The sequence below is a fragment of the Theobroma cacao genome, chromosome 3 (assembly GCF_000208745.1).
Source record: "Theobroma cacao cultivar B97-61/B2 chromosome 3, Criollo_cocoa_genome_V2, whole genome shotgun sequence".
Taxonomy (NCBI): Eukaryota; Viridiplantae; Streptophyta; class Magnoliopsida; order Malvales; family Malvaceae; genus Theobroma; species Theobroma cacao.
The window spans coordinates 2688700-2707045 of NC_030852.1; the positions used below are offsets into that span (position 1 = coordinate 2688700).

The following is an 18346-nucleotide window of genomic DNA, read 5'->3' on the forward strand; positions in this document are numbered from 1 at the left end:
ATAAAAAAGAAGATTATGGCAAGTAGAAGGTAGATACCACATATAATATAACAAAAAAGAAAAAAAAGAATATGATTAATGATGTGTAGAAATAAAAAAATTAAAAAAAAATAAATAAAAAAATAAAAAAATGAATGAAATGATTATTTAAAAAATTTTCACCTATGAGAGGTAAAGAGTTGCCTCTTCTAAGTGGATTTTTTTTTTGAATGCGAAGTTCGAGACGGATTTTCACCGAAGCATCGGGATAAATCCGAACTCTAAATTTCAATACCCATCAACTCAAATAATCGTTGCTAAAATAATAATATATATTGAGAAAAGTAAATCTACACAATATCACATTTAAATCTAGGTTAGTGTAGTCAGTTAATTAGCAAATAAATATCATTAAATAAAATTAAGTTAACCATTAATTTAATTAATTGTTTATTTGATTAAAAAGGAAAATAATACATAAGATGGAATATTAATTCACTATGCTAGCTAAAGAATATAGATTTAAATAGGAAACTCTAAAAAATAATAATAAATAATTAAGTAACACTAAGTATATAAACAATGTGATAAATATTTAAATACATAGTTGGGTGAATTATGAATCACCTAAGTCAATAAGCGCGTGCATGTAGACATCAGCATTTTATCCTGTCATAGCACGCCACATTTATTTTGCAAATGGCGCGGGAATCCCGATGATAGGATTTCCCCGAAGAGCTTGTAGAGACGAGTTCTTCTGGGGATATCTCTAGGTGAGAAAAATCTCAAGACTTTACCAAAGCGTTGGGATGGTTTTCGAATGATTTTTCAATAAAAGATTACGAACTCCATTATTTAAAATAAACAAGTAATGACATCATTTTACGCTTGCATCATGTGCATACGTAAAACCAAATAAAAAAACTCAGTCAGTCAATTTAATAAAAATTTAATTAATAAGTAGGGATTAAATTAAAAGTAGGCTATATTAAGATAACTTAAGATTAAATGGTACCATTTGTGGAACGGGCGCCACGGAGGTGCTAACCCTTCTTCATACGTAACCGCACTCCCGAACCCATCTCTAAAAATATGGACCAGTTCTCGTTCTTTCGACGAATCTAAAATTAATTTAGGACTTCGTCGATTAGAATCAGATTAATAGGTGACCAATCACACCTATAAAAAAAAAATTGGTGACGATTCCTAAAGCATTTTAATTTTCGCCTGCGTCTGGTGGTCGGGTTCTCGGACCCTCACGTTACGACACCTTTGACCCTGCATGCTCTCCTTGAAACATTCAAAGTAGAAATCTAATTTATACCAATCAATAGAAAATGGCATAAGCATGCCCCACCTAGTTACAAGTGCAGCTTCGTGGAGGTTTTTCCATAAAATAATAAGCGTGGACTGATTGAGGTCTACCCCTTGAAATTCTTGGGAATTGGTAGTCACAATTATAACTATTAATTGCTTTCACGTATTTAGTTCCACTACTTTTTCTAGAGAAGAAGAAAGTTCTCGGAAGCTTACTGTGTCTTGTAGGCGTAATTCTGCACAGACTATTCCACTGGATTTAGAAAGACTTGACATTCATTGTTGACACTAAAAGATAGCTATTGACCTTGACTTGCAGAAAATTTGGAGCCAAGTGGCCAGGCCTGCACGTCATATGTATCCCTTGAAAAGTCAAATAACTATGCCATAATTATGATAGTTTCAAAGAATAGGGTTAAAACTTAAAATTAATATAAAAAAAGGTTAATAAGGAAGAGAGGATTTTTCTTTATAACACAGTAAACTGCTCTTAGGGTTTTCTCTGTCCTCTTTTCTAAGGTATAGTATTCCTATCTTGATTTTTTTTTTGCAACTAGAAGTATTATTTTCATAAAATCAAATAATTGTCAAGAAGTGATGGCCATCATTTACTTTTTATGAGAACAATACCATCATTTTCTAGTATTGTTATTTTCATAAAAAGTAAATGACGACAAATCACTTTTTTTACAATTATTTGATTTAATTAATATGTTAAAAATAGGAAGGAATTGCATTAATGATCCTGCAAAAGATAAAAAAGCACAAATTAATATCTTTCAACATAATATTGATATAAATTGTTCGATAAAATAAATTATTATCATTTTTATTATTGGAAGAAAATGAAAGATTTCTCTCTTTCGGAGTGTAAATTAGTAATAGATTCTATTGATATCTCTATTCGTTCATCTCATGCCTAAACCTCCACTCTGTCCCCAATGACTTTATTCATCAATACGACACCTTTGTTGTCTGCACAATTTAATTTATGTGTCCTATTCGTTCATAATTTATACACATATTACTATTAGTCTTTTGATACATATTGAGACCACTTTTAGGGTTCCTTTGGCACCATGGCATCACACTGGATCCCCAAAATTTCCCCAAATGTCATTGGAAAACGACACCTTTAGTTACACAAGTAGAAGTAACTTTTTTTTAACTTTCATAAATTTCATGAAAATTATTACCTATATCTTGTCGACTTCTATTGCTTGATTCCATTTGGATAAACCATAATTTCATTATCCAAAAGAGATACATATAAAAGAAAAAAAACAAAAGGTTGTGAAGCCCACTTTTCTTATGATCTCTTATTTGATAAGTATTACGTTTGTTATAGGAATTGAACTTTAATTTAATTCACTTATAGTTTTTCTTCTCATTTTTTGATATGGGATTCAAATTAATTAGGTACTTATCTAATTTATAAGAAAAGGAAAACATGCAACAAAAAAGATAAAGGGAAAGAAAAACTCATTATTATTATTCTATATCTATTAGACTTCTATTGCTTGATTCATTTTCTTTTGCATTTCCTTCTAGGCTTTTAGTTCAAAGTTAATAAAGATAATAAGAAAAGAAAAACTTATAATTATATGATTAAAGAAAACAATTGATAGTTATTTTTTAAATTTATAATCTGTAATGATTTTACCTTTTCTATAATATCAAAATAAGGAGAGCTTTTTTATGGGGAAGGGATGAGAGTACTAGGAAGATTGTTAAAATCAAATGGAAGATAGATTGCCAACCTAAGAGATGGGGTGGTCTTGGAATAGCCAACCTTGTACATAAAAATATAGCTCTCCTAAGCAAATGGTGGTGGAGGTACGACCACAGTCATAATGCACTTTGGAAGAAGCTATTATGTGAGAAATATGGTGAAGCACCCTTGAGTTGGATTTTGTCTAGACACCATAAAGGAAAAATGTCCAATGCATGGAGGAACATTGTATACCTCCCGAACCTTGAAGGAGTTGAAAAGGTGATAGGCAAGGAGAGCTGTAGATGGGTCGTGGGGAATGGAAATAGGATTTTGTTTTAGAAGGACGAATAGATATCACACTTCCCATTGAAGGAAATCTTTCCTTGGCTTTTCACATTGTGAGAGAGAAGAATGCCAAAGTGAAAGAGGCTTGGTTGGGAAACAGTGAATTCGATTTTGAGTTTAGGTGCTTTCTTTTAGACTGAGAGTTGGAGTGCCTTTAAGAACTCTGATCAACTCTTCAAGGTGTGTTCCTTAATGGAAACAAGGAAAACCTTCTTACTTGGGAAGTAAACAACAGAGGAAAATTCTCAGTAAAAAAAAAGCAATGAAACTATTAAAAGGGAATTCACATTACGATGGCAATGGTGTTTAGTTTTTGTCCATTTAGGAGTTCATGGTTCCTCCCAAAGTTCAATGTTTTTTATGGTTAATAGTCTTGGAAAGCATCCCTGAGAAGAGTTTTTTGAAGGTTAGGGCATTTATTTCGATAAGGAAAATCTTATGTGTGCTTGGCATGGTCTTGTGGAAGATGAGTGCCATCACATCCTACTTCATTGTTTTTGTTTTTTTTGGAAGTTTGGTGCAATGTCTTTGATTGGTGGGGATTCGAGTTGGTGCTAACAATGTTTTTATCATAAGTGACTTTATTTTGCGAGGATCTTATATCTAAAGGTTTTCATAAGAGATGGATTTTAGTGGTAGGTGCCACAATTTTGTCTCTTTGGTTGGCTAGAGACGACTTGATTTTTAATGACAAGAAATGGGAGAAAGAAGAAGCGATCTTTATGCTTAAAATGAGAACAAAATTTCAACTAAAGCCATTAAAACTGAAAGAGGATTGGACACGATTGGTTGGTGGTCTGTGCCAAAGATATTTAACCAGGCCAATAGTCACTAAGGAACCTAGGAGAGGTTGGAATGGATCCTTTGTAGAAAGAGTGGATTAAAATTGAATGTGGATGGTTCAGTTAGAGGACAGCCAAGGCTAGGGGTTTATTGAAGGGTGTTCTTAGAGATAGTAAGAGTACTATAGTAGGTCTTTTCTTTGGCCCTTTGGGGAGCTTGAGTTTAATCATGCATAAATTTATGCTACTAAAAATGTATTACAATTTTTTGTCTCATCTTTTTGGTTTGGACTTAAATCTTTAGTAATAGAATTATACTATTGCGTTGCTTTTTCTTGGATAGTTAAACTGGATGATTGGCCATGGGCACTGTGAAAGGTATTTTCTGATATTGACAAGTTACAGCTTCCTCTATATCTTTAGGAAGCTAAACTTCTTCGCAAATTCTTTGGAAAAAATGGGAGTGAATTGAAGTTTTATGTTTAATGCCTGTTGGTGATAGAGTTCCAGATTCTACTACTTGCTTTTCTGAATAATCTTATGCATGGTGAACTCTTCCACAATGGAAAAGGAGCTGCTGATTTTACCCACTCAAGATTGGTGTTGTAGATATTTTCATGCTAGCTGTGTTGTTGCCTTTCCTCTATGGAAAATATTCTGTTATTTTTGCCCCTCAGGATAGGCATTTATCCTTGTGGATGATGTTAGTTAGAGACGTTCCTTGACTATTAGGCAGTTTATCAAGAAATGCTAATGATCAGGGGAGCAGTTTATCCATGGACATGCAAATTTTTACCTAAATGAGAGGGTATGGCTACATCAATCTTGGTTTCTACCATTGTAGAAAGAGTTAATGGCAAATTCTTTTACTCTAATGAGTTGCTGGCAAGTTCTTTTCATCACTATTATGAGCAACTAGTAGGTCTTTTTTGGATGTTTATGTAGCTTCATGATGTTGCACTGGCTGCTTTTTTTTTTGTCACTTTTTGTATAGAGCAATTTTATTTGTATATATATTCTACCTTTGTTGCCTCTGGACTATTTTTGGAGGGATGTGTCATCCCTGGTACTTTCTAAACCTTATATGCATAAGGCGCTTCACTAGGTGCTCTTAGGTGAACATTTTTTGTACCAGTTTAAGGATTTGAATTGTGAGGTTTTTAAAGCCATTTTATTAATACAATTGACTTGTTTAGAGCAAAAAAAAAATGTCAAAATAAGTATATATATTACATATTTTGAAAATGCATATATCATGGTAATGATAAGGAGGTAGAATCCATTACGGTTGATCTTGGAGGAGAAGACAAGTAAGGCTTAGGTGGAATTCGCAAGGCTTCTACGCTTCCTTCCAACATGTCGATCACCTCAGTCATTGAAAGCCTATCTAGTGGATTTGTTTGTATGCACCACAAGCCGACTAATATCATTTTCCTCACAATCTCAGTTTCTTCTCTAGTCATGAGGCCTAGTAATTCTGGTTTGATATTGCCTTGGTCAAGATGCTGATAAATCCAATGAGGAAAATATATCTCACTGGTTTGACTTACCTTGACATCTATGTTCCTTCTTCCCCCAACCATCTCTAAGATCATCATTCCATAGCTATAGACATCTGATTTATGCGAAACACCTCCAACATTTCTGCAAAACACTTCTGGAGCTATGTAACCAATTGTTCCTCTAGCTTCCAACATTGATACGATACTCTCTTTCATGTTTGACAATTTTGCAAGCCCAAAATCAGAGATTTTTGGGCAAAAATTTTCATCTAGAAGAATGTTATGAGGTTTTATGTCGAAATGCAAAATCCTTGTGTTGCACCCTCGATGTAAGTACTCAAGCCCTCGGGCTATTCCAATTGCAATTCGGTACAATTCTTCTGATGTCAAGCGTCGATGTTCTTTCAAATTAGTATTCTCTTTGTAAATGAATCTTTCTAAAGATCCATTGGCCATGAACTCATAAATCAGAGCTCTTTTATTACCTTCTAAGCAAAATCCTCGAAGGGTAACAACATTAACATGGGAAGTTCGACTAATGCTTGCAACCTCATTAATAAATTCTTGACCGTTTCCTTTGGATGTATTAAGCAATTTCACAGCAACAAGATGGCCATCTAGTAGCTTCCCTTTGTACACACTTCCATAGCCACCTTTCCCTAGTGTTTCTTTAAATGAGTTTGTCATTTTCTTGACATCTGAATAAGTGTATCTTTTGGGAGCTAAAGTTTCATTATTTTTTAAAAAAGCCTCGATATCTAGATCACTCTTTGTGAACTTCTTGAGAAAGCCCATTGTTTTAATGTATTTGAAATAGATTGTAATGACACCGGTGATCAGTAGACAAATTCCTGCAATAACTAAAATTGCCAAAAGCAAAAATCAAGTCAAGGGGCTAAAAGCATAAATGCCTTGTTGAAAACTTTTCATTATAACCATGACATAAAGAATATCATCTATCTAACCACAAAATGTGTATATATATAATTGAGCTTGACTTATTTAACGTTTGGACCTTATTATGCTAATGGAACTAATTATCCGCTGGCCTTATTATGCATATAATTATTAATTTTTTTGTAAGATATTAGTATTTTTTACTTATATATTATTTATAATTTTATAAATAAAAAATCAAATTTGTAGAGAGTGTGAATTATTTTTAAAGAATCTAATTTTGATAAAATTTCAAAAAATATAGATTGTCATGAGTATCGATAGTGGAAAGAGATGTATAATAACACTCTCTTTAATTTGATAATTTCAAGTGTGATTTTAAAATATTAAAACTTATAAAAAATTGAGAAAACTACTTTTAAATAATTTCAACATTCCTCTCTAGGTGTTTAGGTTTGGCTAAAGGGTAGAATGGTCGTGCACTTTAATACTTACTAATGTTAAACGTATAAATTATGGTGCATTATGCATTGGAAAATCATTCGTGTGATTGTGCATGGTACTAATCAAGTAAATGGCTGGACCTTTCTAATTATTTTAAAATTATATAGACTTTTATAATTTTTTACAATTTAATAACTATTTTTATAAAATTTTTTATTAAGGTGATTGAACGTTCAATTGTTTTGAGTAAATATAATCATTTTCTAAAATTTGGTCAAGCACCAAAATAAAAATATTTTAGATTTGAAATATTGTGAGTATAATTTGGAAATGAAATTGATTTGTGTTTTGACATTTTTGGATGATTTCATAGTTTACCTATGTCTTAGGGAGTTATACTCGTGGCATAGACTTGAAATTTAAACCATTAACGGATTGTTATTCTCAATTTTGGACTGTTATTGTTGATTGCGAAATAGTCAAAAGAGAATGAAAATGATTATTTTGAAATGTCTTTAAATCATACTATTTTTGAATTGTTGATTTAATTGTGATTTATTGACTAAATATTGAGAATTGACAATTAAGATTTTAAAGTATTGTTTCTTATACTTGATCTAGTTAGTTAAATCGTTTGGCTGTGAGCCATTCTTTTATTAACATTTTTATGAATATTAAAAAATAAGCATTGTGGATTATATTGGTAAGAGTGTGTCTTGGGAAGAATTTAATTGTTATGCATTAAATTTAGATAATTATACTTTATTATTACTATTACTATGGATTGTAGTTTTTAGATTTTTGTTATAAGAAAAAGCTTTTTACGACGTATTTGGACAATATGAGTCCGATGACAAAGTGGAGGAAACTCAAGAAAGCCTTTGAAAATTACGGGAGGGTGATGAATTTGCACATTGTGAAAGGGAACGCCAAGCAGAGAAAGAGACAGTCGATCTTCACTTTTATTAGGTACCAATATGAGGATGAGTTGAAGAGGGCGATATCTCATGGCAATGGTTTATTGGTGGATGGGTAGTTTTTAAGGAATAAAAAGACATCCTTTGGCTGGAAAAAGCATATAGTTAAAAGGATGGAACCATAAGAAAGAGATCCAGTCAAGAGGATAAAGTTTAGGTCCACTAATCATGGGAAGACCTACTGAGAAGCCTTGATACATGATTGGAAGGTGGAACAAAAGAAGAGCATCAAATCAGGGGAACCTAAGGCAATATCGTTAAAGAATAAAAAAGAAAAGCAGGTGGAAGATTTTGCTTGTGATGGAGCAAAAAGTGTATGGGTGATCAAATATCCAATGAAATAAAGAGATTAGCTTAATCGAAATGCAATCGGATGCATAAGAGAAACATTTAGCTATATGTGGCACAGTTCAAGTTATTCTGAACATTAGTATCTGTACTTATTCTAACACTTGGCGATCTTGACATGTTATTAACCTTTGGGGAATAAGAAGAGATGAAAGTCTTGTTAGGAAAGTAACTAGAGATTTTTCTACTATGGTTTGATTTATTAAGGCTATACTATCACACATTTCTTCAATCGATATAAAAAATATGCATTCTATTAAGAATATGGATTTGGGTCACTAAAATTCCTCCACATATTTAGCGAGAATAGTTATCATATTAATGGTAAGTAAGTGGAAGAAATTGATTGAAGTTGATAAAGCAACTAAAAAAATAGAAAGATTCAATTGTGCACGGGTTGAAGTTGAAGTCAGTAAGGAAAATAGCCATCTCGAAGATAATTTATATGAAACTTAACGAGCAAATTATTAAACTGAGAATCATTGTTGAGGATAACAAAGTGTAGATGTTTACATCTATGGAGGATGACAAATAGGAAAGAAAAGAGAGTGACTCATCGAAGGTGTCAAGCCCAATGGGATGGAACAGTGATGATATTAATACGACTAGGTGTAGCTTTGATGAAATGGAAAAGAGTAGCTAAAAGGTGAATGAAGAGTCAAACAGACAAAAAGACCAAAATGACAACCATTGGCGTGTGAGAGACATGACTGTCCTGTGAGGAGACAAAGGACAATAATGTTAGAAGTCTTACCGTTGTTTTTAAATAAAAGCAATTAAGAGGGCAGCGAGAATCAGAGTTGGGCTTAAATAATACTCGGACTAGATTGGCTCCATTGAGGCCTAACATGCTTGGGCTACAATCGAGAGAGATCAGGCTTAAGACTGGAAAGGTATAAAGGTGCAATTTGGGCTGTGATCTGATGATTATAGATTCAAAGCCCAAGGCTCAGGCAAACACTTAACAAAGGCCTACACCGGAAGAACTGGAAATGAGTCCACTAATAAGTAACCAAAGCCTGGGGAAAGAAAAAGAAGGAATTGGGGGCTTCTCAATGGAGGGGGATTTTGAAAAATCAAAAAAGGTCAAGCCACGAACGAAGATTTGGGATTGGAATTAGAAAGTGGTAGAGGTTAACTCTTCTCAGAAGAGGTGGTGTCGAGAAGCTGGCATATGTAAGGGAAATGCATGCAAAGGGGGGGGATGGTAAAAAGAAGAAAGAGAGAGGGAGGATGGCAATAAAAAGTGTACATAAAATGTAAGGGAAATGCATAGTAGTAAAGGCATGAGGTAGCAATAGTTCAAGTAAGTCGTGTCATGTTGGTGGTACCCATTGAATGAAAACTTAACTATGCTAATTTAAGAGAAAGTATGGTAGGTGAAGGTGACATTGAAGAACCAAATGGAGATGATCATCGTATAGATGTAGAGACATAGCCAAGAAGAATAAAAAGGAAACTTTGAAAAGAAATAAGAGATATCTTGGATGGGATAAAAAATACTTGGCAAAGCCTCTTTGAGGAATTCATAAGGAAGAGGGATATAGCACACAGGAACAAGCTCATAGTATTAGAGGTTAAGGAGACTTGAAGGCTCCATCAGAAAGTGAGACTCAAATTTTAGTAAGATTGAAAGGAGATGGTGGAGAGGTTCGTGGAGCTGGAGAAAGAAAACCAGGCTAAGAGAGCCAATTAAGTCCAGTGAGGTATGTTTCTAATGTTTCTCTACGACTAGGTTATTTTTGTTACTAATAATTGTGACTTGGAATGTTAAAGTCATAGGGGAACCTAAAAAAAAAAAGACAGTAAGGAATTTAATTGCCATATTGAAATCGAGTATGATATTGTTGCAAGAAACCAAGCTTCCAACTATTGATAACATGATGGTGGACAGGTCATAAGGCAAAAGCCATTTTAAATGGCAATATGTCCAAGTTGAAGGATCTTCATGGGGACTTTTAAGCGTTTGGGATGATACGTTCTTGAAAGCGGTGGAAGATATAAACTGCTTTTGGGTGGATTATGAAAGGGGTGGGGCATAGTGATCTTAAAGCCTATTTCAAAAGTTGGAATTCCATGGACTTACCAGTGAAAAGATTGTGTGTGTGGAGAATGAACTTCTTTGTTATTGTATGGTCAATAGGGAGGCCACTATTGGGGATCTAAGTATGTTTTGTGTTAGGTAAAATTCTGATTCTCTTGATGAAAAGTGGATGATTTTTCTGGGATGTGTTGAATGATAATCTATGTTGGAATGTTTTTGGTTGTTTTGAGCTGTGACAGGGTTTACTGACCTTGAGTTGTTTGGTTGGGAATTGTTCGTAAAAAGGGTTATGTTTTTTTTTTTCTCAGTGGATGTAGTTTGTTTTTTGTTTTCCCGAAACTTTATACAAAGGGGAGAGAAGTTTCCTTTGCAAAACACCTTAAATTCTTATGTACAGAGATCATCAATTGAAAATTCGCTTTTTTTTTAAAAAAAAAATAAAACTCAATTTGTGCTGTACATGTGAAAATTTTAATAAAGATGTAGGATTACCATCCCAAATAATCAATATCTACCAAGACAAAGTGTTAAAATATCATTTGACCATCAATGTATAAAATACTAATAATCTTTTTTCAAATTACATAATAAAATTTAGAATATGCTTGTAGAATTAATGTTCTCCCATTGATGTAATAATCAATAACTAAATATAACAATATCAAGAATGATCTTTTATTGAGATATAAAAGCAAAATATATTTTGAATAATAAAAACTGAAAGTTGATCTTTTATGAAAAATATATTTTTTTATATTTTATATTTATATGCAACAAGTTGCGTTACACTTTTGTTACTAACTCATTCTTTTATCAATTATATATTTTCATTTATTTTAACTTATTTTTTAACAACTTTTGAGAGAAAAAAATTATAGTAAAAGTAACAATCAAACATTAACTTTGTAAAACTACTTAATTGTATTGAAATAGTATTTGTAAAAAAAAAAAATCATTAAAAGATACAAGAAAAGAATTTCATAAACAAAGGATTAATATATAATAGTAATTTTTGGTAACTAAAATGTATAAAACGAAATTGAAATTTTGGTAATGCCTCTTTCTTTATCCAAAATTTATAACCATTTTGAACTTAATTTATTAAACAGTTTACCAAAATTTAACTAAATGTCTAAAAACTACTATCAATCATCAAGAAAGCAAAGAAAAAGGAGAGGGCAGAAAATTAGTTAATGGTATGATACCTATGGCAAGCTTTACTCCAAGACTGAAACCTTTGCCTCCTGCAACCAAAAAAAGAAAAGGATTCTTTAATAAATTAATTATTTGCAAATCACATCAAACTATTTTACTAGTATAAGTGGAGTTCTGTGATCTCTTATAAATTTATTATTTTCATCCTCTAATTTAAGAAATTTAGATTTCTCCTCAGTAACTTTTGAAAAGTTTTCACCGTTTATCGAACCATCAGCTAGTTATGTAAAGGCATGCAGCCACATTTATATATATTTTTTTTCTTGAAATTCGTTAGATCTCAAAGAAGCAACCTCGCCAACGGAGCATTTTACATTTTGGCTAGTTCATCTGTATATATTTGTATTTTGTTCATCATTGTAAAGTATAAGTGACTTCCATTGGTCCACGTCATTTTATTTTTCTTTACATGGTGAATGGTGTTAATGAAGTGGCACCGTGTAATTAATTTCATCGTATTTTTCTTTCTTACCAAACACAGTATTACAGAATAAGAGGAAAAGAAAAGAAATTAGCTCACACTAATATAAACCAAACAATATATTTATGGAAAATGGTATAAAGTGTGTCCCACCTAATTCAAGGTGCAGCTTCGCGGAGGCTTTTCCAAAGAATAATAAGCGTGGACTAGAGATAAGGTTATTTATCATAACCAGTAATAATTAGCATTTTGTGATCTCCAATTTCGCGTTTTATTTTCTATTTTTTTAAAAAAAAAAAACAAAAAGCGATGTTATCATTTGATTACTAATGCTCAAAAGGTCTGAATGACCTAATTTTAGAGATCAAATTAAAATGAAGTGTACTGACTAGCTTTTAAACTTAAGTTTTTCTTTTTCTTCGTTTTTCTTTGAATTTTAATTGTGATCTACACTTGGGACCGACCGTATATCAAGATATCAACAAATTTCGTGGACTCCGTATTCCTGATTATGAAGAAAAAGGATTCAATAGCATCTTTTTAGTTAAATGGACTAGTTACTAGGCTTGACATCAAAACTAAGGAGGGTTAGGAAAATGCTGCAAATGAGTTAAATTGGAATAGAAATAATTAAGAAGCAGGCATACCAGGTTCGCATTTAATTAGATGTGGACGATCACGACAATAGCAGACAAATACTTTCGTTGAAGTCGTGTTGAATCCACATCTGCCACCGGAATTCTTGCATGGCCGGCAATAGTCATCGAATGCAAAGTATCTCGTTTCAAACGGTTCAAATAAAGTTTTATCGAGAGCCCTGGTTCCACGAATCAGTTCATCCCGAGCCTTCTTCTCAACCGGGACTTCAACAACTTTTCCCCTACAATGATATTCATCATTGTTACCGAACACAGCAAAAGTTTCACTTTGATCCTTTTTGCAAGTGAAACTTTTATCCGCAAATCCCCTGCTCGGGCAGCCGTATAAAAGAGTAATGTTTGCGGCGGTGTCGGAATAATGAAAAACATTATATGTAAAAATCTCCGCAGGACAGGTATTTTCTTCGGATTCCACTCGTTGGATTGTCATCAAACCNAAAAATTGGATGAAGTGACTTGGCTGTTGCATTTGTGAGATATCAATCCTAACGGCCTATATGTTTAACAAAGCTGTTCACAAATTTGGATCTCAACGAGCACTGCTACTACATCCAAATCTGAAAACAGAACCTGAACTAGCAGTTCACAATACCCTTCTATATATCAAAAAGAACAGGAAAATTAACTGGTCATAGGTGTGCCTTTTTAAGGCTCTTAGCTAAGTCACCAAAGATAAATTTCATGAATTAAATTAGATGGTGCTTGAAAGGTCTAAGAAGTATAATTTAAAGCTCAATTACTTGGATGTTGGATTAGACTAAAGAAATATATTCAGTTCAATGAGCCATCTCTATCGGGCAGTAAATAATTCAATCCATGACAAGGGAGGCTTCTGTCATCCTAGCAAATGAAAGGGTTATTAATTTGTTCAACCAATCACCCGACAATTCCAGGTTTATTAATACAAAGTTCAACTATAGAAGCCACCAGCCTGGTTCACCCAAGTGTCTTCCATATTCAAATTTGAAGATTTTTATCAAGTATCACGAAATGAGTCAAAACATGAGACTTTGTGTTGCAGGAGAGGAGAAATATATAGTTGAATAATTAAAAAAACTTTGAGGGCATATATTTAGTGAAGTAAATAAAATGCGCCAACAGGCCACAGGGAGTGGACTAAAGGTTAATCAATTTGTCAGTTGCCTTCATGAATTCTAGACCGAAGACCCAGAGCCTCTTTGGCCCAACTCAGATGTTTTGAAATGATCAAGGATTTATAAATTAATTATGATTTAAATAACAAAAAATTCATGAATTATATCAGTTTGTGCAATTAAGTCTTAATACTTTTATTATATCTCCAGAATCCCTTATCCTCTTATGTGTATCCAAAAATAAATTTCTATTACACCCCACAAGTCCTTAATTTATAATAAAAAAAATAAAATTTCTCAAATTTAATATCAATAGACAGTTTTTCACTTCAGAGGTAAAAGCAATGCGACACTTATCTAGATGAAGGGAAAGGCCGAGGATAAGACCTGGCTTGAAGATCACCCAAGAAACTAAACAATGGGCTTTCAGTTGGCGGAAAAGGTCTTTCGGCACACAGCAATATAAAACCATACAGCCTAGTGGCGCAAGGTATATTTGGGCTGCTTACAATGGGCTTCTTAGGAAATCTGATGTGGATGTAGCAATTAGAATCAGATTAACACGATTTGCATCATGATTCATGGGTATTACTATCATAACCTTGCAAAGACATTTGAAGTAACGACATCAAAACTTCTACGATCTACCAAGTCTTATGTAAGAATTGGTTCTAAGTATGAACTTCACACTGTTTTTTCTATTGGTTTTAATAAAAATTTCTCCAACTTGGGCGAAGAAAAAGTGACCAATATAGCTGCCATGGTCCCTCTTTAACTTTTTTTGAGAAGCAGGAAAGATATCCTTGGAAAAAAAAAAATCATACAAAAAGAAGAACCTAACTCGGAAACAAAACAACATCAAAGGAACAACAAACAAGCATTCTGATACAAAGGCAAGATTGGAGAAGAAACAGGAAGTCAGGATCAGCAACGGTAGAGAGCAACATCAAACCAACAGACAAAGGAGAATAGAAACAGAGGACAGCTGAAGCTCAGAGAAGACCCCACAGAACAAGTCAGAGCCAAGAACGTGAACATGACAAAACAGAGCCGAACAGAATCACAGCCATTCGCAAAAGAACACACAATCAAGAGACATGGAGATCACAAGGAGAACCGTGATGAACAATAGCATAAACAATCCAAGAAGAGCAAGAACCTGACAACTTAAGAGAGTGAAGCAAGATGGGATATATCTTGAATTTAGTGAAGCCATGGTCCCTCTAACTTTCTTTGTGCTAGTGGGGAGAGAAATTTAGTGGAGTGAATGATCTAACAATATCCATATTTTTCCCCTAATTAGATATATCTTGAATTAACATCATTTTCAAACAAAATAAAGATAAGATGTAAAGAAGGACAAGAAATGTTAGGCAAACAATTGAAAAAGCAAGGGGCCACTACATTAAAATATACAAGAACAAGAGTGATTGAGTACATACCTAGGCAGTGGTCCTTGCCGATTTGGCCATTCTTGCAAAAGCACAAAAACTCATGGGCTGCGTTACTGTACCCACAAAAGCCTTGGGAAGCCTCGCAAGCACCACACTCCCTCATCCTCCGCCAATCTAACACAAATCCCTTATTCATGGCCGCACCGAATCCACTGATCAAGTCATTCATGTTAATCTCCCTCTTCATCACCGTGGCCTCTACTTTCTCCTCGCAACTAATGACCAAATCAGACTTATCAACGCCATCATCATTCTCCTCCGTCACGACATAGGACCGCAGATCGTTAGATCCTAAACACTTTACGGGTGTCAAATTAGAGGGATGTGAAGAGCAGTTGAAATAAAAACTAAGGTTCAAGTTTAAATCGGAGTGATACAACGGCAGGGTGCCTAGAGTAAGGTTGTGACGCGCCCTAGGGCATGTTTGGTCAACGACGTCAATATCGACAAGGGTGAACGTATAATCATCATAATTGATGTTCTTCACGTAGAAATTGTCGTTCGGTAGGCTAAAAATTGGCTGGCCGTTGTCTGCACATCTAAGACCAAAATGAGGGTAACCACAATAATGGTTATTAGGGGTGTCGCTATCATTGTGCCAGAAAGGGTATCTAATCTCAAGGCCGTTACCACAATCGTGAGAGGGGCATGTCGATGGCAAGAAGGTGTTGTTTCCATGAGTGTTCATGAAGAAGAGGGAGAGGAAGATGAGGAAGAATAGAGGAAGTAGCATGGTGACAAATTGTTTGAAATTTGAATGAGAAAGTTGGTCATCTGTGTTTGGAGCTTGTTCTTGCTGTGCTTATATAGAAAAAGTCACGAGTCTTCGTCCTTTATAGTATTTTGATACATGCGTTTATGTATATATATACATACACTCATGTTGCAGTACTTGTTTAATATAATCAATATAATATATATATATATATATATATATATATATATATGAAAAACGAATCTTTTTATAACTTGAAATATGAATAGAATCATTTTGCAGATATGTTGGGTATGGATATTATATAACAAGGTTTCTTTTCCCCTTCTATTTTCTTATTTATAACATGTGAGGGTATACTACTCTTAGTGGTTATAACATCAAAACTGTAATCATAACATTTTCACTCATTTTAAAAAAGGAATTGTTAATTGGTAAGCTTTCTTTTGAAATAAATAAGAAAGAAAGCAAAGTATAAGTACCAACTAGGCTATATAATAATCATCATCATTGGTGTAATTACTTGTTTCATTTTATGTATTCCTCTTCCACTTCTAGTTTCTAAGATATGTCGAGTTTGCCATCAATTGTAATATCAACACGCTTGTTTGTGTTAGAAAAATAGTATCAAAAAATAAGTTGGAAGACTTGAGACGTGTTGTAATACAATTTTTATAGAATTATTGCTTATTATATAAATTTGTAGACAATGACTCTTTATGATACAAGAAGCCTATCGAAAAATATTTTTAAAAGTTAAAGTTTGTTTTGAAAGTATGTTCTTTTTATAAATATTGAAAAGTTATATCTGTTGTGTTTCAACAGATGTATCTGTTATATTTCAATATATATTTATTGTGTTTCAATAGTTATGTTTGTTGAAAACATTTCCATTTATTCAAAAAGTTATGTTTTAATTTGAACAGTTATATCTTGAATAATTATTTTCTAATGTGAGACTCTCAAATATTACTAACTATCTAACAATCTCTTACTGTTTTGTAATATTAATAATGCTATGCATAATAAAAATCATCTTAAAGATTTGAACTTTCTACTACTGTAAAAAATTTTTAAATTAAGATGAAGTTATTGATATCACAAAGATTGAACAACAACTCCTTATGTCATAATTGAAAATATTACACACACAGCATTATTTAATTGCTTTTAAGATTCTATCAACTGCTTTAGTATTTATATGGCCTTGTACTAATTTTGGTTTCATGAATATTTACAAAAGTAAACCCTTTTAACTTTTATTTGAAACGACATCAATTCAATATTCATATAAGTTAACATTTTCATTAATAGCCTTTTTTCATACATCTTTTGCACCAATAACTCTTTAAAATTGTTAGAAAAATTATATAAGAAAAGAAATACGAAGGCTTGAAATATGCTGTAATATACTGTCTTTAAAGAGTTGTTACTTACTATAAGGATTTGCAGATAATGACTCTTTAAAATACAATAAACCTATTATGGAATGCTTTGAATATTAAAGTATATCTTGGAAGTACAATCTTTTTATAGATATTGAAAATCTATGTTGTTGTGTTTCAACAAATGTATCTATTATATTTCAACAAATGTATCTATTGTATTTTAATAATTATGTTTATTGAAAAAACTTTTATTTATTCAAAAAATTATGTTTTAATCTAGCCAATCACATTTTAAATAATTATCTTCTAACATAAAACTCTCAAATATTACAGCAGTAGCTTGTACTCCATGAGTTTTAAATTCTTGTACTTTTTCGTATCAACTTGTCCGACTTATTCAAATTAAGTTTCTCTGAAGAAGAGGAAATAGGTAAAGTTTCCAAGTAAAACCGCGTCAAAACCTGTCGGAGTCCACACCAGAAGAAAGCAAACAGTGCTATATTAGTAGAATAATATTTGTTTGCTTTGAAGCTCAAATTGTACGTAATATATAATCAATAAACAAGTTGAAATATAATATAGAGAGAGACTCGTGGTCTCCACGTTCCCTCAATTATTTTAATCTTCAAGCTCGATTACAATTCGAAATGGCTCCTGCCTTTTCTTTGTGAATGTATCTTCTCTGAAGGTGGTGGTGGATGGAAAAATAGGATTGGAGTCAATTGACCAAGCCCTCAAAGTGCATGCATGGTCTTCCCCGCCATCACTAAGATAGTTGTCCTCCTTTAATATTCAATATTCAATACTTTCTACTACAGAGCTTCCCACCTGTGAAGATATGGCCCATGGTTTTCATCGGGGATCACTTTTCGGAAAACGAGTAATCACGCTAATCAAGAAGAAGAAAGAAAAATAACAATATAATATTTGAAAAATATTTTGAATTATTTAAAAAGATTTAAAAAATTTTTTTTATTATGTTTAATTAAAATTTTATATTTATATTTTTATTAAATAAACTCATATAATTAATAATTAATTAAATATTATT

At 32.7% G+C, this 18346-nt stretch overlaps 2 protein-coding genes across 2 annotated transcripts; both read right to left on the bottom strand.

The window, feature by feature from the left end:
• Positions 5273-13113, bottom strand: LOC18604167 (LEAF RUST 10 DISEASE-RESISTANCE LOCUS RECEPTOR-LIKE PROTEIN KINASE-like 2.1). Its single transcript, XM_018116992.1, has 3 exons — positions 12633-13113; positions 11555-11593; positions 5273-6499 (listed from the first exon to the last, which is right to left on the bottom strand). Exons 1-3 carry the CDS (start codon positions 13111-13113, stop codon positions 5391-5393), a joined length of 1629 nt encoding a protein of 542 aa, XP_017972481.1. The 3' UTR covers positions 5273-5390.
• On the bottom strand, positions 14317-15983 carry LOC108661069 (LEAF RUST 10 DISEASE-RESISTANCE LOCUS RECEPTOR-LIKE PROTEIN KINASE-like 1.2). The gene has a single exon (XM_018116728.1). It carries the CDS (start codon positions 15923-15925, stop codon positions 15038-15040), a length of 888 nt encoding a protein of 295 aa, XP_017972217.1. The 5' UTR covers positions 15926-15983; the 3' UTR covers positions 14317-15037.